This window comes from Miniopterus schreibersii, assembly GCF_964146895.1.
Source record: "Miniopterus schreibersii genome assembly, chromosome: 4".
In the NCBI taxonomy this organism is placed as follows: Eukaryota; Metazoa; Chordata; class Mammalia; order Chiroptera; family Miniopteridae; genus Miniopterus; species Miniopterus schreibersii.
This window is the reverse complement of record NC_138105.1, coordinates 30,944,800-30,971,278: the sequence shown is the minus strand read 5'-3', so window position 1 is coordinate 30,971,278 and position 26,479 is coordinate 30,944,800. Positions and strand designations below refer to the sequence as shown.

Genomic DNA, 26,479 nt, shown 5'->3' with positions numbered 1-26,479 from the left:
AAAACCCTTAGGACCGAGGACCCTGGTGCTCTCCCTCCCGAGAGCATGCCCGCACCTACCTTTCCCTTGCCCCCTTCCCCCAGGTGCTTCACCATAACCTTCCTCGCTTCTAAGCCCCAAGGGCCCTTCCTTTGCCCCTATAATGTGTTTCCTAAGCCTATTTCTTCTACAAATTACTTCTTCTACCTCTGTGATTTTATAAATAGTTTGAGTCTTGGCTCTGAATTCTTTCCTAGCCAGAACTCCAGAACCGCGGACGGCCGACCCCACTCGTCTAACACCTGGTGCTGCCAACAGGAATGATGCTCTGACCAATCGAGCTATGCAGCCAGGGCTGTGTTGGCTTTTTGATAAGGGAAGGTGACTATAAAACAAAGGAAAACAAAAAAATAAATACACACACAAAAACAACAACAAAAAACTCAAGTCCAAACTTCTCTACCTGAGGAGGGTAATGATAAAGAGCGAACAAGTGTTTTCTTTGAGTAGCTTAATGAACATAGAGAACATAGAGAACCATCTTACTGTTAAAAACAAAATACTCATCCCCCAAAAACTGTAACGGAAAAACTTCTGCTGAGTGGCTAAGACTAGCAATGGTTGTCCCCTGGGAAACGGAACATTTAATGATTTTCAGCTCTGTTCTCAACTTTTTTCTGTGCTCCATCAGTGTTAAGCAGAAGGCCAGGTTTTTCCAGCTTTCTTTTTCCTTAGAAACTCTTGGCCTTTGTAAATTGTTTAAAGGAAGAAAAGATTACATCTTTCTACAAGAAGTCCACTTTAGTTAAAGAGACTAGAATCCAAAACCTGCAAAGATCATATCAAATGTACAACTCTGCATTAAAAAATTATCTAGTTTGCTACCAAGCTACACAACTGCAGCTGACTCAAATTATATCCATGCCTTGGAAATAAAATAGTCAGGAGATTAATTTGCCACTAGAGGGGAAAAGAGATCAGCTGGCACCAGGATTAAACTTGTCTTTTGTTCCAAGTACTCCCTTTTATAAAAGTTAGGCAGACACCAGTTAATCAAAATTTTTGAAGTCACTCTTTCAGGAAGTTTTCTTTTGCACCTTTTAGTTTTGATAACTTAATGTCCCAGGCTTTTTATTTTTTTATTTTTATTTTTTGTCCCAGGCTTTTTAAATAACAAAATTAATTAGCAATTTAATTTTCGTTTTTAATGTGTTGTTGTTATTAATCATCACCTGAGAATACTTTTTTCCATTGATTTTTAGAGAGAGTGGAAGGGAGGGAGGGGGAGAGAGAGAGACATCTATGTGAGAGAGACACATCCACTGGTTGCCTCCCACACGTGCCGCACCCAGATATGTGCCCTTGACCAGGAATCAAACCCGTGACCGACCCTTCAGTCCACAGGCTGACTCTAACCACTGAGACACACCAGCCAGGGCAATTAGCAATTTTAAATTCCGTTCTGTTGAATCCACATTATCGTTAGATTTCTGGAGGCTTGCTGATTGCTCTGCCCTTTAGTGAGCACCACCGGGGAAATTTAAATCTCCACAAAAGAAAAGTCTGTAATTTTGATTGTTATTGATTAGAGGACTGAGCAGCACGGGAGCTGGGAGAAAACAGAAATGTCTACAGGGGCTGTAAGTCACGTGGCTCGTCTGCGTTAACTGCTAACTTCAGACACCAGCTTGTTCTGTGGCAGCCTGAGCCTGCGTCCTTAATTTCGACGCGGTTTCAAGCATTATTACTACATATACAACACAGACAGCTAATTGCCCTCGGCTGAATATTTTAATGCGTTCCTCTGTAATATGATTTTTAATGATAGAGAATAAATTAAACTTATATTGCAGGAAGAAAGAGAATCTACAAACTGGTGCTTCTTAATTGTTACCAAAGGAAAAGTAACGACGACACGGGGCTTCGGTGAGGGTGTTAATAATTCAATCAACAGATGGCTAACTGTACCTCTGAAAAACGTAAATTCTCATTTGCTCTCAGCAGTTGGAAGATAAAAGTAGAATTATGGCTTTCTATCTTAATATAGTTGCATTATTTATATGCCAAGATATTTCAGTGCCATAATCTGATATAAGGAATAAAAGAGTGTGAAGGGTCCTTGTGTGAGTTCCATACCGCCTATTTCACCGCAACTTAGTTCTGAGAACATCTTACATTATTAAATTTGAAGCTCAGAGGTACTGAAGTCTTTGTTTGATGAGCTTTCCGTAGGCCGTGTACAGTAACAGATCACCCACCTTCCCCGGCCGACAAGGCAGGTTGCTCTCTCCCCTCAGTCAAGCTCCGTGCAGCGCAGGGTCCCGGGCCCCCGGGAGCACAGCCTCTGCCTCCCGCGCGCTCTTCTCACGCAGAGCGGAGCGAGAGGAAGGACGGTGGGTCCAGAGGACGCCTTTAAACGGCGCAGAACTGTCGCACACAAGACTGAGTCGTGACAGAAAAGTGAGGAAGTAATACAACGGACTATAAAATGCGTTGCCATGTATTTGCAAGTTTCTAGACTGGCTGGAAGTCAGAAGAACCTGCTATTATTATCACTCAAATATCTCCCCCAAAAGGATAGATGCTTTTGTTAAACTATCATTCTGGTTGTGGGTGTCGTTGAAGACTTATGTGGCCGTATCAAAAGACTGTAAGTTGAATTCATTCACTTCCTATTCTGAGTTTTTAATCAGTAACATGCATAAATTGATGTAGCATGTAGCATAAGAAATTGATGTAGCATGTATTAATGGGGTGAACAATTTTAGAAATAGGAACGGTCATATGGATGACTTGTTATTGCAAATAAAGAGATAGTGATAAGAAATCTCTCTATTAAACCCACATTTTAATGCTAGGAGTAGGCTCCTTTATAATCATTGGCAATATTTTAAGAACAGCTCACAGTTTACTAAATACCAAAGCAATGTCAGAGCAGAAAGATATTGCTCCAACTATGAAGTCATCCGCAGAGCCTACAAATTCATCACCCAAAGCAATCAAGTCGAGCTCCAAGCCAGAGAAATGGGGTTGGCAGCTAACTTGCTGAAGTCAGGATGCGGCCCCAGGAGCTCACTCCCAATGCCTGAGAGAAATGTCTCCTGTCTTTAAACTCACAAGAAGAATAAAATTTATTGGTGTTTTAATTGATATCACATCATGAACAACAAAGATATTTTAATACCCCAGTAAATCTTGGTCCTCATACTATATATCCCCATCTGCTTCATTTCTTGTCTGAGAACCCCAGTCATCTATATTCCTTAGGCAAAAACAGAAAGAAAGAAAAAAAAATACAGTAACTACACCTCCAAACGTCTTCTTATTCTTGTATTTAAGGATTCAATGTTATGTACCTTGAAAACTAGAGTTCACTCAGAATTGTATCATACGTTTTCTATATTAATCTTCGTTCTTTATACACACAACAAATCCAAAGTAGAAAAATATAGCTTACAACATTGAAGCAAATTCTAATTAGATGTCTGAAATGATTCTCTTTTCCATTGAGAAATGATTTATTCAGTCTTCAGAAAGATTTAAAGGAAAACATCACAGGTGCAAGAATGGGGTGCTTCGTGCAAATGTTCAATATGTATTTGCATTTTTGCATTGCAGTTTACATGTGTGTTTTCCTATATTTTATTTCATTAATAAAATATTATTGGAAAGACTGAGGGCACTGTCATTCAGGATACTTGAACAACTAGAGACAGAGGCCATGATGTGGTTTTTCAAGGAAGATGTGAGATGAGAAGGAACTTCCAGCTGAGGGTGTGCTCACAGCCCTGCTCCTCGGGCCGTATTCAATAGGCCCAGTCAGCCTCCCACTCACGGTGTGACCCCCACTCAGGTCCCGGCCTCAGCAGAAGGAGCTATGCCTTCTTTGTTACTGTGTTTTATACATTGCGTTTCCAACAGCACTTTCCTCTTTCTTCCCCAGTGGCGGACTTTCTAACAATACAGTTTCCTAAGCAAGTATGCTCTTTCTGTTGGTTTCTAGGCCACAGTTATTTTCGCTGTAACGTCCTATGACACTCTAGAGAAAGTAGATTACACAAAGTAATTCACAGAACTCACAGAAACAGGAAATTTATGTCTAAACTATAGCAGCCAGCTAATGCTAACTGAGTGTTTGAATACCAGTTATCCTTCACCATGTGGCTACTGACCGGCAGTTACAGCGCCAGTGCTACAATCTAGCATTGCTTAAGAGAACTGAATCAAAATAAACACTTTTGAACAAAGTGTGAAAAATGTTTAATCTTTATTAATTTTTCTGTTTTGGGACTTGCCTGAAAATGTACCTTTGTGGTAGGCAGTTAGAGGGACGTGAGCGGAGCAAAGACGATGGGGTAGGTACAGAAGGTCACCAGGGCACAAAGCCCTGGGCGCCTAACAAAGGGTAATTGTTGGGTGGGACCATGACCCCAGGGTGGCCTTTCCTCCCCTAGCATATGGCTGGACCCCCTGACCTTTCCTCCCTAGAGATAACATCTAGGCCTCAGTTGTATTGCAGCTCCAGGCCCAGAAAAGCAACAAAACCAGCCACAGCCGACCTCAGGACCAGCTGCATTGAATGAGGGCCCCGCCCTGATGCCGGCCAATCAATCAGTGGAGACCTAGACCCTGAAAGGACTCACCTGGAAAATGCTGAATATTCTATTGAGATCTTCCCCTGGGACCGCCCCTAAAAACGCCACCCTTAAAACCCTTAGGACGGAGAACCCAGAATTCTCTCCTCCCGCAGGCGCGTTACCATTACCTTCCTCACTCCTAGGCCCTTTATCTCTATAACTTATTTCCTAAGCCCATTTCTTCTACAAATTACTTTTACCTCTGTGATTTCATAAATAAATATTCTCTTGTAGTTGGAATCTTGGCTCTGAATTCTTTCCTAGCCAGAACTCAAGTACCAAGGTTGCTGAACCCAGGTCCCTTCTGACCCCACCGGGCTAACACCTGGTGCCATCCCCGCCACCTACAACACAGCGGTGCCGCGACCCGGATTGTTCCTCCTGAGACCTGGATTGTTTCATCACTGGTAAGCCAGTTGTCCTCGCCACCTTGGCTTGAAGGACATGACTAACTGTGCCCTCTTTTCTCCCTACATCTTTTCCTCTGGCCTTGGGGTCTCCCCCACCCCCCACCCCCCATGGATTGCTGCACTGTGGGGCATAGGTCGAGCATTGAGCATTTAAAAGCCATTGGGGCGCTCACTGCTAGAAGACTCCCCAGACAGGATGAGTCGGCCTTGGACCAGGGAAGTGTGCACTAGGCACCCTGCTAACTGTGGGGCAAGGCCCATGCACCAGGACCCTGTACAATCACATAAGGCCCTTCCCCACAGCTTTTCCCAACCAGGTTAGCAGTCTCAATGGAGAGAGAGATCCTTGCCCTTTGGTTGGAAGGACATTCTTTTCTTCCCTTTGTCTTCCTTCCTTGGTGTGTGGAGTTAAATTCAGGTGGAGTTTCTTTGAGCTTTTTAAAAATCCTCAAGGTGGAGCTAAAGGTTAAGGGTTGAGAGACCCCAGGCCAGGGGTGGGGAACAACCTGGGAAATGATTTGGTCAGCCCTGCCAAGTCAACCGAAGGTGGGACTCAAAATTCAACAAATCTAGGAGCTCTTTTCATAGTTAATTTTTAAGTTGATAATTTTGTATGACTCTCCAATGTTGTTATAAATATCCAAATGGCCCTTGGCAGAAAAAAAGTTTCCCAGCCCTGCCCTAGGCTATAGATAAGAATCCACAACCTTTCAGTGCTTGAATTGATGCTCCCACCAACCGAGCCACCGGGCCACCGGGCCACCGGGCCACCGGGCCAGGGCTGTACCACTGCTTTTTTATTCACTCTGTTGATGGGCCCTTGCACTGCTTCCAGAGCCTGGGTATTGTCAACAGCGCTGCAGTGAACAGGGGTGCACATGGTCTTTCAAATTTGTATTTGGGGTTTCTCAGGATATACTTCTAGGAGTGGGATCACTGCGTCAAATGGCAGGTCAATTTTTAATATTTTGAGGAAACTCCATGCTGCTTTCCCTAGTGGCTGCCCCAGTCTGCATTCCCACCAGCAGTGTGCTAGGGTCCCCTTTCTCCACCCCCTCGCCAGCACTTGTTGTTTGTTGACTTGTTGATGGAGCCACTCTGACAGCTGTGAGGTGATACCTCATTGTGGTTTTAATTTGCATCTCTGATGATTAGTGACCTTGAGAATCTTGTCGCATATGTCTATCGGCCTTCTGTATGTTCTCTTTGGAGAAGTGTCCATTCAGGTCCTCTACCCAGTTTTTAATGTTATTTTTAATTGATTTCAGAGAGGAAGGGAGAGGGAGAGAATGACAGAAACCTGTGAGAAAGAAGCACCCACCAGCTGCCTTGTACACGCCCCCTACTGGGGATTGAGCCCGAAACCCCGGCTGTGCCTCAACCGGGAATTGAACCGGTGACGGTGACCTCCTGGTGCTTGGGAGGACTCTCAACCAACTCAGCCACACCTGCCGGGTCTCTGCCCATTTTTTAATCAGATTGTTTGGCTTTTTTGGTGTTGAATTCTCTGAGTTCTTTATAGCTTTTCGATATTAAGCACTTATCAGATGTATCAGCGAATGTGTTCTCCCATTCAGTAGGTTGTCTTTCTGTTTTGTGGATGGTTTCCTTTGTTGTGCAAAAACTTGTTATTTTGATGTAGTCTGGTTTGTTTATTTTTCTTTTGTTTTCCTTGCCCGAGGAGATATATCAGAAAAAATATTGCCAAGAGAAATGTCCTAGATTTTACTGCCTATGTTTGCTTCTAGGAGTTTTATGATTTCAAATCTTACATTTAAATCTTCAATCCATTTTGAGGTTATGCTTGTATATGGTGTAAAAATGATTGCTTCTTGTGGTAGTTGTGAGACAATGAAAGTCAATTCACTAAATTAGAATGAAGTACAAAGGTGCTTAGCATGTCCTGATGTTCTTCTCCATACATTGCTCTTTATTTTTAACTTTTTGATGTTATATTTTTTAATAGCTTCTTTAATATTGGTTTCTAATTTTCAAAAACATTAACTATTACCAGATTAATATTTGGACATCATTATTTTCAGCATGACAATTCCTGGCCCAGTGTTCCTCAGATGTCTGCAGTTTAATGTCAAAGATGTCATACTGGCATTTCACTCTTTCCACATTTATTATATTATATCATGCTTTATTATTATATCATATTATTATATTATAATTTACTTGGAAAAAAGCCACTTCCAATGGGTTAATAAGTCTAGAGAAAAGCACTAACTCCACCAGTTATTAACTGCGACTTTGAGCAAGTTTCTTTAAGTCTGTATTTTCCTCTCAGTAAATTGTGATAATCATTTTTGTCTGATCAACCCCACAAATGTGATATAATGTTCAAATTAGATAGCACATTTGAAAATTCTTTGCAAGTTGAAAAGACATATACAAGTATGAGGTAGTAGTGGGAAGAGAAGGAACTTTGAAACCCAGTTCAATCTTATCCCCGGCCTTTATCAACCTGGTGGTGGCTAGAAGTCACGGTCCCTGATCTTCAGAATTTATAGCTCAAATTGGGCAGTATACTATCTACTTTCAAAGAACTAAATCTTATTGCCAAATATTTTTCATTTTTGACAAAAATATATCTGATCTATCAAGTTGTGACTAGGACATTGTTCTATACTGTCCTCATGACCAGCACAAGCCAACACATGCAAAAACAAAACATAAAAACCAAACCCACACTAACAGGTAGAATAGTGATTTTTTTTCTCCAAACTTTTAGTCAACACCTGCCCTGATTCTGGTTTTTTGGGTCTTGTTTTGTGTTTAATTTATCTTTATTGTTGAAAGTATTATAGATGTTCCACTTTTCCTCCCTTGGTCCCCTCCACACCAAATCCGCCCCACCCTCAGGCCTTCCCCATACTATTGTGTGTGTCCATGGGTTATGCATTTACGTATATAAGTTCTTTGATTAGTCTCTCCCCACCACTTCCCCACTCCCGCCTTCCCTCTGAGATCCCTCAGCCTGATCTATGCTTCTATGTTCTCTGGATCTATTTTGTTCATTCCTTTATTTTGTCTGTTATATTCCACATATGAGTGAGATCATGTGGTACTTGTCTTTCTCTGACTGGCTTATTTCACTTAGCATAATACTCTCCAGGTCCCTCCATGCTGTTCCAAAGGATAAAAGATCTTTTTCTTTCTTACAGCTGTGTAGTATTCCACAGTGTAAATGACCCACAGCTTTTTTATCGAACCTACTGATGGGCACTTGGGCTGTTTCCAGATCTTAGCTATTGTAAATTGCGCTGCTATGAACATAGGGGTGCATAAGTTCTTTCCAATTGGTGTTTTGGGTTTCTTAGGCTATATTCCTAAAAGTGGGATCACTGGGTCAAAAGGCAACTCCATTTTTTATTTTTTGAGGAACCTCCATACCGTTTTCCATAGTGGCTGCCCCAGTCTGCATTCCCACCAGCAGTGCACTAGGGTCCCTTTTCTCCACACCCTCGTCAGCACTTGTTGTTTGTTGATTTGTTGATGGAGCCATTCTGACAGGTGTGAGGTGGTACCTCATTGTGGTTTTAATGTGCCTCTCTCATGATTAGTGACTTTGAGCATTTTTTCATGTCTCTTGGCCTCTTTGGAGAAGTGTCTACTTAGGTCCTTTGCCCATTTTTTAATTGGATTGTTTGTCTTCCTTTTGTTAAATTGTATGAGTTTGTTATACATTTTGGAAATTAACCCTATTTCAGATGTGTTATTGGCAAAAATACTCTCCCACACACAGTGGGCTCCCTTTTGATTTTGATGTGGTTCCATTTGCTTGTTTTCTCCTTTGTTTCTTTGGCCCTAGGAGATGTATCGGCAAACATCTCCCGCCCTAAGAGATGTCTGAGATTTTGCTGCCTATGTTTTCTTCTAGAATTTTTATGGTTTTACATCTTACATTAAGTCTTTTATCCGTTTTGAGTTTATTTTTGTGTATGGTGTAAGTTGGTGGTCTCATTTCATTTTTTTGCATGTATCTGTCCAATTTTCCCAGCACCATTTATTGAAGAGACTGTCTTTACTCCATTGTATGCTCTTGTCTCCTTTGTCAAATATTAATTGAGCATAAAGGCTTGGGTCAATTTCTGGGGTCTCTGTTCTGTTCCATTGATCAATATGCCTGTTCTTGTGCCAGTACCAAGCTGTTTTGCTTGCAGTGGCTTTATAGTATAACTTGATATCTGGTATTGTGATCCCTCCAACTTTGCTCTTCTTTCTCAAGATTGCCGTGGTTATTTGGGGTCTTTTTTTTGGTTCCATTTAATTTTTGAAGTGTTTGTTCTAGATCTGTGAAATATGCTGTTGATATTTTAATAGGGATTGCATTGAATTTATAGATTGCTTTGGGTTCTATGGACATTTTAATGATGTTAATTCTTCCAATCCATGAACACAGTATTCTTCCACTTGTTTATATCTTCCTCTCTCTCTTTTTGCAACGTCCTGTAGTTTTCTGAGTACAGGTCTTTTACCTCCTTGGTTAAGTTTATTCCTAAGTATCTTAATTGTTTTGTTGCAATGGTAAATAGGATTATTTTTTAATTTTTATTTTTTAGTTTCTCTTTCTGAGAGTTCATTACTGGTGTATAAAAATGCCATCCATTTCTGGGTATTAATTTTGTATCCTACCTTGCCAAATTCATTTATTAAATCTAGTAGTTCTTTGCTGGAATCTTTAGGATTCTCTATGTACAATATCATGTCATCTGCAAATAATGATAGTTTTATTTCCTCCTTTCCAATTTGGATGCCTTTTATGTTTTCTTCTTATCTGATCGCTATGCCTAGGCCTTCCACTACTATGTTGAATCAGAGTGGTGAAAGTGAACACTCCTGTCTTGCTCCTGTTCTTAGGGGAAGTGCTTTTGGTTTCTGCCTATTGAGTATGACGTTGGAATCTAATAGATTCCTGATTCGAAGGGAACCCAATTCATTGGTGACTTCATAGAAAAGTGCAAGGAAAATTCTTTCATAGTCCATGATGATGTAATTATATAGCACAACTCTAAGGAATGAAAATGTGCTTGTGGTGACACAATTTCATTTCATGCAAATGGTGTAGAGAGTGGACGACAGCTGGGCCTGGGCTGCTCTCAGGATGGGTTGAAATGAGTTGGCTGCCGGCAGTGAGCGCACAGGCATGGACCCCAGAGAAAAAGTGAGCTGACACGCTAGGAAGCAGGAAGGCTTTAGCTGGCCACTTTGAACCAAACAGTAAGGATGCTGAATGCAAAAGGCAGGGTCATGGATGATGATGATGATGACAGTAAGAGGGACAGACTTGAAGACAATGGTTTACAATTGCACATCAAAGAAACAGCTTAAGGTAAACTGTGTGAGGAAGTTGTTATTTTTTTTAACTACCACACTGGTACATCTATGGCAATTACTGAGAAGATTTAGTTTGACTCTTGCAAGAATTAAATTCCAAAAGCAAATGAAAAACTGAATATAATTTCATAGCTATTTTAATTTCATGTGAGTGCTGAGTAATAAGTCCTTATTCGGACTGTGAGGTCTGAGGGTGCGTCGCTTACAGAGACTGTGGGCTCCGCTCGGGGACCGCTCAGGGAGCGCAGGCCAGCAGCTTGCAGCAGGCCCCCAGGACTTTCTTCCAAAGGGCAGACGCGACCAGCTGAGTCGGGCCCTGCCTGCTGGTCACTCTTCAAGTCTAATGCCCTAAGTCACTGTTATCGAAATCTTTCATGTATCTTCTAAAATTTTAAAAAATGTTACTTTGAGCCACTAGAGATATCGTTGAGATTAAGCGGACTGTTATGTGAAAACTCTGAGATAGTTTAGAACCCGATCCAAATGCTTGAGCACAGGCCTGTGTGGCTTGAACGCGCTCACCCTGGGCTCTCATCTTGAGCTACCCTCCGTCTGTCCCCACAGGACAGACACCGGCCAGGCCAGTCAGCCCTGCAGCAGCCACTCCTGCCGCCCGGAGCCTCTGCTCAGCCTCCCTCCGTGAAGATGCTCTTCCCCAGCCTCCCCCAGACCTAAAGCTCAGCTTCCCCCGCCAGGGGCTCCTAGTCCCACACAGCCTTTAGAAGTAAGGGAACAGTCAATATACTAACTGCAGATTCACGCGCTTTATTTTATTATTATTATTTTTTATATATATCTTTATTGATTTCAGAGAGAGGAAGGGAGAGGGAGAGTCAGAGATAGAAACATCAGTGATGAGAGAGTCATTGATCGGCTGCCTCCTGCACGCCCCTGACTGGGGATCGAGCCCGCAACCTGGGCATGTGCCCTGACCGGGAATCGAACCCCAATTGCCTGGATCCCAGGTCGACGCTCAACCGCTGAGCCACACCCGGCTGGGCAGATTCATGCTCTTTAAATCCTGATGCTAAGATTAGAAAATTTCCTCCAGTCTCAATAGTATCAAATTGTAAAAAATACTCAGGAAGCTTCCATTTTAAAAAAGGTTACGGTTCCCTTTGTTGCGGGGATGTGAATGTGTCCGTATCAGAGTCGCAGTCACAGGATAGAGTATCTGAACTGTTAGCTACTGCTTGTCTCACTTCCTTTATTAACTCATCAAGTCTGTATATAATATTTTTTAAAATTATATTAGAAATATTAAAGAGGTCACCTTAGCTTAATGAACCCTATAAAATTTTTGCCCTTGTCTTTGAAATCACTCCAAAATTCTCAACTATCTAAAAAGTTAATAGACTTTGCTAGGACACATCATGAGAGCCAATATTTTAAGTACTTCAAAACTTTTCCATCGTTTGATATTATATGCGAAATATTTTCTTCAAAATGTTTTCTTACTCCAGGTGACCCAAGGGCACCGCATTCATTATTCTCTGTGTTTTTGGCACAGACCGTTATTAGTAAAACTTTGCTAGTATTTTACTTTGTTATTGGCCTTTGCTACTTTTATTTGATTTACTTATTTTTAAATTGATTTGAGAGAGAGGAAGGAGAGAGAAAGACATCAGTGTGCATCAATGTGAGAGAGAAACATGGATCGATTGCCTCTCTGTGGCCTGTGGATCAGACCTGAATCCTGGGCATGTGCCCTGACTGGAAATCGAACCTGCAACCACTGGCCTTTATTACCCTTTTTTTTAAATCCTCACTAGAGGTTTTTTCTGTTGAATGGTAGAGTGGAAGAGAGGGAGAGGGAGAGAGAGAGAGAGAGAGAGAGAGAGAGAGAGAGAGAGACATTGATGTGAGAGAAACACATCCATTGGTTACATCGGGGCTGGGGATCCAACCTTCAACCCAGGTACATGCCCTCGACTGGGACTCAAACCCATGACCCTTCGGCACTGGGGCTCAGGCTGAAGCTCTAACTACTGAGACACGTCCGCCAGGATTGCCTTTTGCTACTTTTAAAGAAACTATAACTAGAGCCATAAAACAAAGTTCTCCGACCTTATGAAAAATGTAGTAATGACTTGTCATTCTAAAATGCATTCACAGTAGAATTCAAAATATAATTGAGATATTTTGTTTTGTGATATTAATGATAACAATAGCATTTGTACTCTGACAATATTAGATTCTACTTTTCAATGAACTCATGATGATTATTGAGGCTACAAAAAGTATCTTTGCCAGTTATTTAACGCAGCGCCTTAAGGGGATAGGTAATTGCTCAAATACAAGTCTTAATATGTAATATAAATTATATTGACTACTTCAGAGGAAGTTTACAGAAAAAAAACCCCAAACAGGACACAGAGAGGTATTTTACTGTTTTCCCAGAACAATGAGAAAAATGCAAGGTTTGGCAAAAGTAAGTTTACAGTTATTCATATGGAAAAGTACAAGTTAATAATACAAGAATAAACTCTGTTTTGCACACTCACAACTGTAAACCTCCTTTTGCCCCACCCTGCACATGGTTGGAAAAACAAAAATGTCGGCGGGGCGGGGATCACTTGGTTACTCTTTTCCTTCAACAACTTGAATGGGGCCTAGAGAAGGGAAAGTAGAAAAGCAAAAGCGTCGCGGTGAGCTCGCCCTCAAAGCTCTGAGGCGGCTGCCCGGCCGCCAGAGGCCATGATTCAGTAATTTCCCCAAATTGCACTTCAGTCCTGTTCACCGCAACCTCGGCCGCACATGAGGAATCGGGTAGCCTCACGTCCTTTTTACCGATGATGACACCAAATTCTGAGAAAACAGAGTCCCGTACAAATGAAGCGGCTTCAGAATGAGCTGTAGACGCCAGGACCGCGCTGATCGTAGTTCAGGGCGGCGGCTTTCACACCAGGGATTTTAACCAGGTCTCACGCGGTTGGGCCACGCAGCTGGTTCATTGCCTAAAACGGCCTTTGAAACTCACTAAACCTGTTATTTCGTTACCGTAAAACCTCGATGTCATGGACTACTTCGGGTCAGGGGGTGTCCGTTACAGCCGAAAGTCCTTGTATAAAGTAGGTTTTCCTAATGCGTGTGTTAAAGGATTGACAGGTTATTTAGTTTATCTGTTTTTCTTATGTAGACACATTTGTGGAATTAAAATTAACTGTATGAAAAGTTTAATTTCACAGAAAAGTCCTCTATACGTTAATTTTAAATTATACTGCGTAGGTCTAGGAAACTCGATTGTTCACCGCAGGGCCAGCAGACAGATGCGCGGGCGGGGCGGGGCAGGGCGGGGCCGGGCCTAGCTCGCGTCCCTTGGGCCAGCAGGAGTTAAAACTGCGGCTGGAAGTCAGGCTGCGGACAACAGAGCCAGTCACTGAGCTTGCTGCTGTGCGATCACGGGCTAATCACTCACCAAACATGCTTAGGAGCGTGACTCTTAGATTGAAATATGTAGTCTATAGCTGTAGATATGTAATATTTATTTACAACAGCAAAATTACTAGTGTTTTCTCCAACATATGGCCTGTTTGCTAAAATTTGTCAAAAATAACAGTAAATTAATAAATAACCTGTTAATTTAATTATAAACCAATCTTAGTTAAAAGAGTTTTAAGAACAGGGTGTTAATTTTCACATATGACGTACAGACCAGAAATTTTATCCGTTAAATTCGAAGTCCTTAAATCAAGGTCTGCGAAATCGAGGGCTTACTGTCATTTGAATCTGCAGTTGGCTCCCAAGGCTGAGGAAGTCACTGATGAGATATTGTCCAGGTACCGCATGTGGCCACACATGAATACAAATATAATTTTATTTGGAAATATTAAAGTAATTCTCTAAAAACAGAGCTCTGCAAATTTGGAAGGATTTTGGAGAAGAGTCTAGTTGCTAGAAAATTGCAAGCTCCGCCCTGGCCAGTGTGGCTCAGTTGGTTGGGCATCGTCCTGGGCACCAAGAGGTTGCTGTGTTCGATTCCCAGTCGGGGCATGTGCCAGGTGAGGGACATGCAGGAGGCAGCCGATCATGTGTCCTTCTCACATGGATGTTTCTCCCTGTCTCTCTCCCCTCCTCTCTCTTCAAAAATCAATAAAAATTTTAAAAAAATAAATTGAAAGCTCCTTGAAAGCAAGAGTCGACTTCATGGGCCTGGTTCACCCCAGTGCCAGGCACACTGTGCTGAGCAAATTAAAAAAAACGAGTGAAGGCATCACCTAGACCTGCTTACAGGCTGATTTGTTACAGGCTATTTGGATAGTTATGCTTTTAATTTGATATCCCACAAACATCTGTTTAAGAATGGCCGTTAAATGCAGAGTGGCCAGGACTCGTGCTCTAATTTGGATGGAAAGCTCTCTATAAATTAGAGATAATTGACTTTGCCACTTTAAAATCCGTTGAGCGTTGAGTGTTTCTTGGACTCATTCTCTTCTCGATGTGAAGCTGCGTAAATTAAGACCGTTTCACATGCAAATGTACTTTTTTCTATGTCATAATGCTGACGGCCCAGCCTTCCTCTTTCAGGGGGACACTATCCTGCGCTCCCTGTCCGTAAAGCCTAACAGAAAAGGAAATGCTGGTTTTGATTTGCTCCCCGGGCCCGTGGATGTGTAAGCAGCACGTGTTACCCTCAGCTCTGTGCGTGGGTTAGAAGAAATATTTTTTAGACATGAATGGTTTCCTGTTAAATAGGAGAGGATTGCCAACTCAAGTTTCTTGATGACAGTCCTGCCAAAGCGAAATTTTCTATTTATCTAAAGCCCTCTCCCAACCCCATGCGTCCCGTGGAGGCCCTCTCCTCCTCGGGTAGCATCAGCCCAGACCCGGCACAGGGCCGCTTTCTCTTCCCTCAGACTCCAGCTGTTAAAAGAATCGGCCCATTGCTGCAGAAGGTTACGGTGTGCTGTTGCCTTAACCAGGCTGTTTTTCTAAAGGAACGTTTCTCTGGAGTTCTCGAATGTCTCACTCCTTGACTTCGAACTCAAGTGTCAATAACCCTGTTTTCGGCAGCGTTCGGGCCTAAGCCTGTGCGCAGTGTCAGGAAAGGGTGACTCGGGCGTGGAGGCCGCTCCGGCAAAACGGAATCTTAGTTTGATCAGCGTCTGTACCGCAGAAAATGTGGTTTTAATCTGAAACGGGGAACGCAGTGACATTGCCAAAGAACTTTGCACATTGTTGGTTCTTTTACTTGGGCTAGAAGGGTGCCCTGATTGAGGTCCCGACTTTCTGCCAGAAAACCGTGAGGATCACACTTTGTACTTAGCAACCTGATTTGGGGGTTTGGCAAATGGATCCGTAAACGAATAAAATTGGAAGTGTCCAAATGGGTCACCTGGAAATTATCTGCCTTTATGCAGCGTGTGCTAAATGCTCTGTGGGTCTTTCCATTTTAATGATATGTCTGCAGATAAGGAGACTCACAAATGGTTTCGGTGTATCTACCTGGAATATGTCACAGGTTACGTAAGGGCTTGAGGAGTCCGACATTCGTCAGCACATTCCTTTAATAAGTTCAGAGTCCTTAGGTTACCCGCGTGATGTCAACTACACATTTGTCCGGCTTGCCCGTGTGAATTCTAACATAATTATGATTCTGACACAGACACATTATACAGCACATAAAAGACTTCCTCCAGGAGTTTTCATGGAGGAATGAAATGCCAGAAGTACTTCTTTATGGCATAATCCTTAATTCGTCACACCGGACTCGGATCCTTATCGGAAATTTGAACATACTTTGACCAGGGTTTATTAGTGATGCAAAGGTGAAGGTTAACTACACTCATCATGAACAAACCAACAAAAACTCATTAAAATATGTTTGGACAGGTCTTAGTTGCGTTGAATTCAGACATAGATTTACGCTGGTGTCTTACAGACACACGTTTGCCGCCACTCTTTCCTACCGATACACATCTGTCGCCTTCCATTCAAAAATTTTTCCTTTCACATGATCCACTTTATTTTTTAATAAGTCAGTTTTTTAAAATGAAAACTTCTGCAACTTCCTAATCGGTAATGTCTCATACTTTGGATACATAAATGCCTCAGCAATAAGGAAATAGACTGACGATTATATATCTTAACATGCTTTCTATTACTATGCCTTCAGGTCTGGCTTGGTCCTGGGGGACAGTATGACTCGATCAGTGTTCGCACAGGATCCGTTTCCAGCGCACACCTCTCTTTCTCAGCACAGTGTGTGTCTGCATTCTTGGGATTTACTTCGCATTTGGAAATGCTCTTATCTCGCAAGATAACGCACATAAATAAAGATGTGCTTCAACAATACTTCTGTGTCTGGGCCTGTTCTGAATTACCATTCTTGCTCTTTACCTTCGCATTCATTCATCCCCAAGGCTTTCGTGGTGCAGTATTGGCTGATGTGTTGGCAGTGATCCAGCTCACTGACCTCCTTCCCCTTCCTCTAACGTGGAGTGTTTTCGCGCCCCCTGCCTCCCCATGCCAGTGCCTCTGCCCGCCACAGTCACCTCTCGTGCCTCATTCAGCAGTCGGCTCAAATGTCACCTCCCCAGAAAGGCTGCCCTGATGAGTCACTGAACTGGCATATGCACCCCCAAATCGCCACCTCCCCCTGCCCCGCTTCAGCTGGCTCGCTAGCACCTGCCTCTGCGAGCTGTTATGGTGCGTAATTATCACTGTCTTCCCTACTGAAATGTAAGTTCCATTGAGGAAGGTACTTTGTTTTCTTCACTGTTTTATCCCAGGATCCAAATGACTGCCTGGCATGGAAAGTGTGCTAATTATTGTTTGTGATTAAATGGGTTTAGCCAAGATCTGGAAACAGCCCAAGTGCCCATCAGTAAATAAGTGGATAAAAAAAGCTGTAGTACATTTACACCATGGAATAATATGTAGCTGTAAAAAAAAAAAAAAAAAATCTCTTACCCTTTGGGACAGCATGGAGGGACCTAGAGAGGATTATGCTAAGCAAAATAAGCCAGTCAGAGAAAGACGAGTATCACATGATAGCGCTTATCTGTAGAATCTAATGAACAAAATAAACTGACAAAATAAACTGAACAAAATAGATTCAGAGACATGGAAGCATGGAATAGACTGACAGATCTCGGGATGGCTGGGGAGAGATTAACCAAAGAACTTATATGCATATCTGCATGATCTATGGACATAGCCAGGGGTGGGGAACCTCTAGACCGTGGGCCGTGTACGGCCCAAGAAATCATTTGGTCTGGCCCTGACAAGGCAACCGCAGGTGGGACTCAAAATTCAATAGAAGTAGGAGCTTTTTTCATAGCTAACTTCTAAGTTGATATTTTGTATGTTATAAATATCCAAATGGCCCTTGGCAGAAAAAAGATTCCCCACCCCTGAGACAGTAGGGTGGTGGTGGCCTGGGGTGGGGTGGGTAAGGGGTGGAGGGGGTCAATGGGGGGCAAAGGGGGACATCTGTAATACTTTCAATAAAGATAATTTTTTTAAAGTGAATAAAACTTCCAGCAAAGAGGAAAAAAAGAAATATATATTAATCAGACTTTAATATTTTATTTCATACTAAAAGCTTTAATAGTGTATGCTAAAATACATTATATTGCTAGGCTTATTTTTCCTAGGGGAATGCAAATTTAGTCACCTAGAAATGTTAGTCCCTTAAAATTAGATCTATAACATAAATAAGGGCATTGCTGAACTATTGATTTAAAATTTTAAAATTATTTTCACCTTTTACAGACTAATTTTACCATGATGTTGAATTTAAATAAGTAAAAATGAATTTTCATGAAAATAGGGGTTTGTTCTTAGATGGAGTGTCTGGAAGTAATAAAATCACATGGTTATATATTTTTCCTTATAAAAAAATGTTTACAAAGGACATAACTTTCAGTGGTTTGTCAGTTACACTCCTCATCGACGACGGTGTGGGTAAACATTTTCATAACAACATGTAAGCGAGAAGTGCTCCAAGCCCTTCTGATGGCTCCCTATCTTAAGATAGTTTTAATTTATTTGAATAAGCGATCAATAAAATTAGTAATTTAGAGAATTCCAGAAGCAGTCTTGCAAGCAGCGGCAGTGTGCTCCTTGGGCGAGTGACACGTCCTGTGCCATGCTGCCAGCCTCGGCCTACGGGCCGGGGCTCCGGGGACCTGCTTCCCCCGCTGGCCGCACGGTCACTGAGCCGTTCTCAGTGCGCGCCTGAGACACGCTTCACAGCACAGGCGAGACGCAGGAGCCCCAAGAGGGACTGATGCAGGCGGGGGCCGTCCAGTGACCCCTTAAAGGGCTGGATTAAGATCCCGAGGCCATGACTTTGTGTGCGAACACGCAGGCCGCTATTAACCATTTGTCTGAGGGAATTGCTGCCTCGTCAGTTTGTCTATAATCCTGGCAACCGTAACACACGCTGCGTCACGTCCTCTTTCGGTGAGTGAAGTGGTCGTCTCCACTCGAAGGAAGACTTTCATCCCATACAGCTCTGATTGATTTTGTTCCAAGTATTGTTTTTGCTTCAGTGAAAGATTTCCGAAAAAAAGCAAAGACAAGACATTGTCTAGATAAGTCCCCTCTTATTCCTGAACTGGGGCTGATTAATCAAGGAGACTGCACTTCTCTGCCTCACAGAGGATTCTTAGAGAATTAGAACAGAGTCTTGGCGTCAGGTCCGTCCCCTTAACCCTTTGCTATAATCATGTTTATCGTTTTCCTTTCGCTCTGTTCTCAATTACAGAGTTTATGTTCTTGAAGACATTGAGATGCTTCAGAGTTTCTGGAGAAAAAAACGTATTCTGTTTTGAGTTATACGAAGCAATCAACAGGCTCCCATATTTGGCTCACAAATTCATACCAAAATTCATAGGGAAATACTAAAACATGTTTGCTCATCACAGGTGACCCAAAATTTAGTGTCTTACACTGTCTAAACCACATTGTGGGAGTGTTATGATTTGGATTAAACCCACATCTGGCTTTCTATTCTGAAACAAAAAATATATATATAATTGCAACATTATTAGATGACAAAATAATTCTGGACTAAATTTCAATTTGTTGGTATTAATTTAAAAAATTTTATTGACTAAAAACTTTTACATATTAAAATCCCTATTCAATGTAGGACAGTCAATGGTACAGTTGGAGGGTAATATTCTCAGCAAATATTAGGTCTGGGGCAGAGGCTTAATGACAAGTTCTGAGACTGAGGTGACTGGCAGGAGCCCTGTTTTTCAGATGTGACTGCTGATGCACAGGTGGATCGTGTCCTGGGTGGACTCTTCTCTTGAACTGTTTCACTCCTAGGGGACTGCCTGAAAATAGAAGTTCGTCTTGGCTAAGGCAGCGTAAAATTTGTTTAGAATTTATCAGCACAGGGATCAAGGACGTAGGTGTGGGGAGGTGAGCTTTCACTCTTTCTGTACCACTGGACTTAAAGGAAATTCGGGAGAAAATGAGACCCAGACATTTTTCTATAATTAGCTTTAAGTCAGTGCTGTTCCTATGACTAACTATAAGCCTGGTCCAAAGCTGGCCCTTGGCGAATAGGCTCTACTGGGAACTTCCAAGCGTTTATTGCCAGAATGCTTACCCCAAGTTCATGGCCAAGTCAGTCCCCTAAGACCCAGTCTAGTCGAGACTCATTATGCTCTAGGGAAGTCCAGGAACTCTGACAGATAGGAATGCACTAAATAGACCTTAAAATATCCGTTCTGGCAATATTCATACTCATGTTTGTTTTTAAAGAAAAAGAGGTTGCCCATTTTGTAGTTCAACTTGCCACACCCTCCTTGACAAGTAGAGATCGTTTTCAACAGGGGAAGAAAATAATTTAGAGAGATGAAAATTTGACATTACACTATGAATGCAACATATTTTAAATAAATATTTTAATTCTATTGTTGGCATTTACAAGTAGAAAGCATACAGTATGTTACAAATATCAAAATGTGAAAAATATGAACGTTACATAAGTAACAAATGTAAAAAAAGTATTTTCTTACCTTCCCGGAAAGTAAGAAAACTATTCAGCATAGGAAAATATCAGTATCAAAAACACTGCTTAGGTGTAAAAAAAAAAAAAAAAAAAAAAAGTTTTTACACGGTATTAAAAAATGACCTACAAAATGACAGAAAAGAAAGAAGTGCTGAAATTTGACTTTATATAAATTATAAAAACTGGGTACTTGGGGTAAATGCTAAATGGTCAAGAAGTAAGTCCAATCACAGGCTTTGCTTAGGTCGATTCTTAAAAAATTTAAAAGCATAGAACATTTTTCAATAAATAACTTTCACAAGTGTCTCTGGAGGCGCGGCTGGCGGCCTGACTCCGCAGTAGCAGGTGGCAGTGTTCTGGGACAGAACTGCAGTCGCTTTTTTCCTTAGTGGAAGCCTGGTGAGAACAAGACCATCACTGTTTACACACAAAAAAAGATTCAGAAGTTTTAACACAATTTCGTAAGAAAGTTCTAAAGTGCTGAACAAAATGACTTAAGTTTAGTACCCATGGTCGCGTGCGGCGTATTCAAACCTCCAGACATTTCCGAGCAACGCCGAATGTGGAATCTAAGACTCTGAGACGTGTTAATGCTTAGTCTTTCACTCAAGGGCGGGAGGGCTCTTTTCTACACGTTACAAGGACAGGTTCAAGCTCACGGGTCTTGCAATGCAAAACAACGTCTCACAACGGCAACAGCACACAAGCCCACAGGGAGCCACGAGTTCATTTCTGCAACAGCAACGGTATTAATTTTTAAAATCACAAAGCGGACCCCGGTAGGTAAGAAGAACCTCCCCGAAGGCTGCACCCACGTCACTAGTCGCACAGTACGAAGCATGCAGGACACTGAATTCACCCGAGCGCGTTTCGGTCAGAGCTGTCCGGGGCCAGTTTCAGCGGCACCGTGGTTACTGCTGAAGGCTTTCCTCTGCCGCCGGGCCCGCCCCGTGGGCAACCGAGGGCAGCGGGGCGCTCCTGGCCGCCTCTTGTTCCCCCCGCGGGCACACGGCGCTCACACGTACTGTTCCGCTTCCCCGTCTTTGGGGACCGGCTGACCTGTCCCACTTTTGCTGTCTTCGTTTGCTGCTGCTGCTGCTGCTTTTTCGGGGAGAGAGGCCAAATCTTTAAAAACATCCACATAGTGTCCAAAGCCAGGGCCCCAGTTCAAGAGGTTGTCCCAGTTGAAGCTCCCCGCCTGCTGCCCCAGCTTCAAGGGCAGCGCGCCCTCGGCCCCCGCGGGCGCCTGGGTGCCCCCCGGCGCGCCCTCGGCCCTGCGCCCGTGGTACCTTCGGGGCTTCAGCCTGGCGCCGTAATTGTCTTCGTCGTCCGCGTCCGACTCGTTGACTTGAGATAACTTGGGCATCCTGGAAGTGTAGACCATGGGCTTTTCCCTGTCGTATTCCATCTCCGAGCAGGTGAAGGACTCGTGCGAGTCGCTGTCGGAAGACGACTCCGGGGCGGGGATGCCGTCGGCGGGGTTCCTGGTCCTGGACAGCGGCCTCCGACAGTCCTCTTCCGAGGACGACCTTCCGTGGTCTGCGCTGCAGATGCTGGGGTTCCTGGGCCGCGGGGTGTTCAGCCTCTCCACCTCCTCGATGGACAGTCCCACGGGCGGAGAAGATTCCAGGGGGATCTGCCCAGCCGGCTGCTTCAGGCGGCTCCCCGGCCTGGACCCGTGCGGGGCCAGCGCCTGGGGGCTCTTGCTCCGTCTTCCCAGCCTGGTGGAGCAGCTGAAGATGCCCGGCTGGCAGGGGTCCCCGTGCAGCTCCACCGCGCTCCCGTCCCGCACAGGGAGGTGCAGCTCGCGGGCCGGGCTGTTCCTGTAGAAGGTGGAGGCCTTGGAGAAAGGCGCGGGGCTGTGCCGGGACAGGGGGTTGGGCGTGGGGCAGGCCGAGTGGCTCAGGGAGCTGGTTCTCAAACCCTGGCCGTAGGAAGGCTGGTAGGTCAGGCTGCTGGCTCCTAGGGGCATGGGGGACTGCCTCGCAAAGCCCAGGGGGCTGTGCCTCTGGATGGAGAACTTCGGGGTGTGGCTGCGGAACTGCTTGTAGTGCTGGATGATGTCTGCGTCCGAGGGGGCGATGCTGCTGGCGTTGTCGATGTCATAGTGCTCGATCTCCTGCTCCGGGGAGGCCAGGGGCGCGCTGGGGATGGTCTCGGCGTTGTGGGGGATGTCGGTCTCATCGTAGATGAGGTAGGGGTTCTCCCTCTCAATGATGTCTGGCTTGGGGTTCCCTTCCGGCTGCTTCCTCACAGTCATGTCGTCCCCGTAGGGGGGAATGTTGTCTGGGTCGTCAAAGGCGACGTTCTCGCTTCCCTTCTTCTTCTTCTCCTTCGGTTTCTTCTCCTTGGGGTTTTTGGTCTTCTTGCCCCTGCACTGGTTACAGAGGATCAGGCTGAGGACCAGGAGGGCCAGGACCGTGGCACAACTGCCCACGATGGCAGGCACAGCCCACAGAGGCAGGGAGATCTCTTCGGGGCCCTGACTCAGAACACAGACATGCCCTCCGGGGCTTCCGGCTTTGCAGACTCTCCCCTGAGGACAGACGACGCCAAGACAGGCCACCACCGTCTCACAGGTCCTCCCCGTGTGCGACTCCGGGCAGCTGCAGGTGAAGCCCGAGTGCAGGCCTGGCTCGCAGCTGCCGCCGTTCTGGCAGGGGTGGGAGGCGCAGTCCCCAGGGGGCACGCACTTGTAGGCGTACCACTGGTTGATGCACAGCAGGTCGCCCCAGCAGGGGTTGCTGGCGCAGATGTTGGGCCCGCGGCAGCCGATCTTCACCGAGGGATCCGTCTTGGAGATGGAGGCCAGGCTGTGCTTCCCGCTGAAAGGCAGGCTGTCCCCACCGTACAGCATGGACGCGATGCAGCCATCGAAACCTGCGGGCAGAAGGGGCAGGGGGCGGTTTAGAGAAAACCAAAGGCTGATGGAATCTGGTCAAGAGAAGCTTCAGAATCACATCACAGCAGCTGAGAGCCCACCGCCTGGGAGCCATCATCCAGCTCCAAGGCCATACGTCTGTGCCTCTGACCCGCTGGCTAACTTCTTAGCAACACGGGGAAGATTTCCACCACCAAACTGGGGGGAGAAGCGCTCAGATCCCTCCCACCCTTCCCGACCATTTACGAATGACTCAGACAGGCTGGGTTTGCCTTTTCTCTGTCTTTTTATTTCATTAGTTATCTATTTGTTTTATTTTTATAGTCTATATGTCAAGAATTGCATACATAGAAATAAAACTTAAGTTCTCATCAAGAACACAAAATAGGCCAGAGGCTTCCATCACTAGATCTGCTTTCTCAAGGGAGATATTGCTCCCAAGGAGTTGAGCATAGGTCTTGGGGAGCAAAAGAAAAACCTTAGCAATTACAGTGGTTTGTGGGTCTTGAAAGGGCAGCTATAGAGTATAACTCTGTATTTCATGAGGTGGGGATAGTGGGGGTTAGAAAAAAAGATCTAAAGTGGCTCCTTAGAGGGTGATGGTTATTTTTTTAAGAAGCTGACACTGTTAGACCAGTGTGTGCTTATATTGCTAATGCTCCTGTCCCAGAGCCCGGGACCCTGTCACTAACAAAATGCGTGATTTACATTGAGTTGTTTTCCTAAAACATCCCAATGAGTTAACATCCACATTCTCAAATAAGCTAAATATAAATGACTTATGACCTGGACTTGAACTTTGATGCCCTAGCTCCATTCCTCTCCCATGCATTTTTCAATTTTCCTCTTACTGATGCATCGTTCCATCCCAGTGACCTTTCCATCCCCAATCCACTCTTTTTTCCATGAGCTGTGGCATCTCCTACATTTGCTCCTACTCTCCCAGTTTTCTTTCTATGGCATAGGCTCCTGTCTTTCTCATTCAATCATAGTCATACCCAGTACTTCAGTTACCTGCTCGACACTGATAACTCCTACTACGCGTTTCCAGCGGAAGTCCACTCCTGAGTCTAGTCCATCTACCAAAAGGTCTTTCTCAAAGGTGCTCCACAACCAAAATCTTGATGCTTCCCATAGACCTGTTTCTTCTTGGACTGCTCTGTTCTGCACTTGCCTTTCTCAGTGGCACTACCCTGCTTCTAGTGGAAAAGTCAGGAACTTCCCTGAATTTTACCAAAATCACCAACAGTTTGGTTGACTTCAATTTTTTAAAGTACTTCTCCCCTGGCCACTTCTTTACGACTCCTCTGCCACCACAGGAGTCAAAGTTCACACAATACCGTGCCTGCATCGCTGCGGTGTCTTCCCAGCTAATTCATGCGAGGTCGCCGGTGCCCTCCTCTAATGCATTCTCCATGGCGGAGCCTGAAAGATCTTCTGACATCACTGGACACGCCTAAGACTAATTTTTCAGTAACTCCTCACTGTTCTGAAAATAAGACCAAGACTGTATCATGGTCTACGAGGCCCTGCTTCATTCTCCAACTTCATCCTTAACTTTTGACATCAGCTCCCAAGGTGCTTGGTTCTGTCTACTTTTTGTTTTTAGCTCCTATCAAAGAGATTGCCCAAGAGAGGAGAAAGGGAAACTTTCCTGGAAAATGGACATTTGTACTTAAATCTGAACTTTCTTGGGCAATCTCTTAGAATTCTATGTTCTTCCTTCACATCATTTGTTGTAGCTCAAAAATAATATATTTACTTGTATAATGATTTGATTAATGTTTGTCTCTCTTACTGGGCCTTGTGTTCTATGAGGAAAATACTTATTAAGTTCACCACTGCACTCCCAGTGCCCATACAGGGCCCAGCAATATGTTGTGTGAATGAACAAATGAATAAATGTATAAATAAATGCTTGGTGGACATGGGAAAAGCACCATGGGCTGAACTGTGACTTGGCAGAACAAACGCAAACGCCCAAAGTAAGGGATGGCCAATAATTCATTATAAACTTCCTAAAGATAGTTATGACAGTCTTAGAATATTCATAATAGGAATTGTCAGAAATCCAACTACTTCTAGAAAAACAACTTTACCTTTCCTTTGTGACTACCCAACACAAGCATTTACCTGTCTGAGTATCTCGATGAGCTTGATTGGGTGGAATTCCTCCAAGGGATATAGTGAGCACATCGAGTCCACCAAAATCCTGAGTAGGGTGGACGATATCCCTGTTGTATATCCTGTCGATCGACAGTACTGTGGCTGTTCCGTTTTTTCCGATTAGAAAAGTGTGCCAGTGGCCGTCGGCAACATACACTTCAGGAATATTTCTCTCCACTTTCCCAGCAATTCCTGCATCTGATGTAAAATGTACTTTGCCATTCTTAATCTATAAACATATTAAAATAATGTACAATTAAACTATAATATACTTGAATAAAAATGAAATAAAACCGTAAGATGTTGATCAATTTAAGCAGATAGAATAGCTGAAGAGACTAGCTATATTATACTTAACCATTTACGTCTGATTTTGGGTAACAATATACCTTCACATTCAATAGTTTCAATAGTTTTCAAGGTGCTATTGTATTTGTACCTAATGATTCAAGATGCATAGAATTATCTTCCAAAACACAATTGAGATAATCGGGTGAATGTCCCTTTAAGATAAGTAAATTAAAACTTTTTTGTGATTTATAATTTTTTTAAAATTTGTTTTTAATTTTAGAGAGAAGGAAAAGGGATAGAGAAACATCGATGGCTGCCTCCTACACATGTTCCGACCAGGGATTGAACTTGCAACCTGGGTATGTGCCCTGACCAGGAATCGAACAGGCAACCTTTTGATTCACGGTACAATGCTCAACCAACTGAGCAACACTGGCCAGGGCATGATTGCCTATAATTTAACGGCAATGGTGAGTGTAAAAAAAAATTGGTCAGTTTAGCAAATGGCCCATAATGGTCAAAAACATTAAAACTACTTGCAAAAAATATATCAATGCTTAGATAAAAATGAAGCATAGTTGGAAAAATAAAGACAAAAATTGTTTTACCTGTCATCTATAACACACTGGAGTCTTACAAAAAAATCACGTCTATTATTTACATCAGTTATTGAGATTAAAAAACAACTATGATGAATAAAAGGTGAGTTCTTAATAATGAGGTGTCTGGGCAAGTCTGCACTTTGGCTCTCTCCCAATCTATCTAAGGGATATTTGGTTTCTGTTACTTCGCCCAGTAG

At 43.6% G+C, this 26,479-nt stretch overlaps 1 protein-coding gene across 1 annotated transcript in view; it reads right to left on the bottom strand.

The window, feature by feature from the left end:
* Window positions 1-17,957: 17,957 nt before the first annotated feature.
* FAT4 (FAT atypical cadherin 4) overlaps window positions 17,958-26,479 on the bottom strand; it is a 150,246-nt gene continuing 141,724 nt past the window's right edge. The window contains exons 16-17 of the mRNA XM_081134582.1: window positions 25,357-25,618; window positions 17,958-23,222 (exon numbers count right to left, since the gene is read on the bottom strand). Coding sequence (XP_080990708.1) covers window positions 21,358-23,222; window positions 25,357-25,618 — 2,127 coding nt within the window. The 3' untranslated portion in view covers window positions 17,958-21,357. The remainder of the gene's footprint in view (window positions 23,223-25,356; window positions 25,619-26,479) is intronic.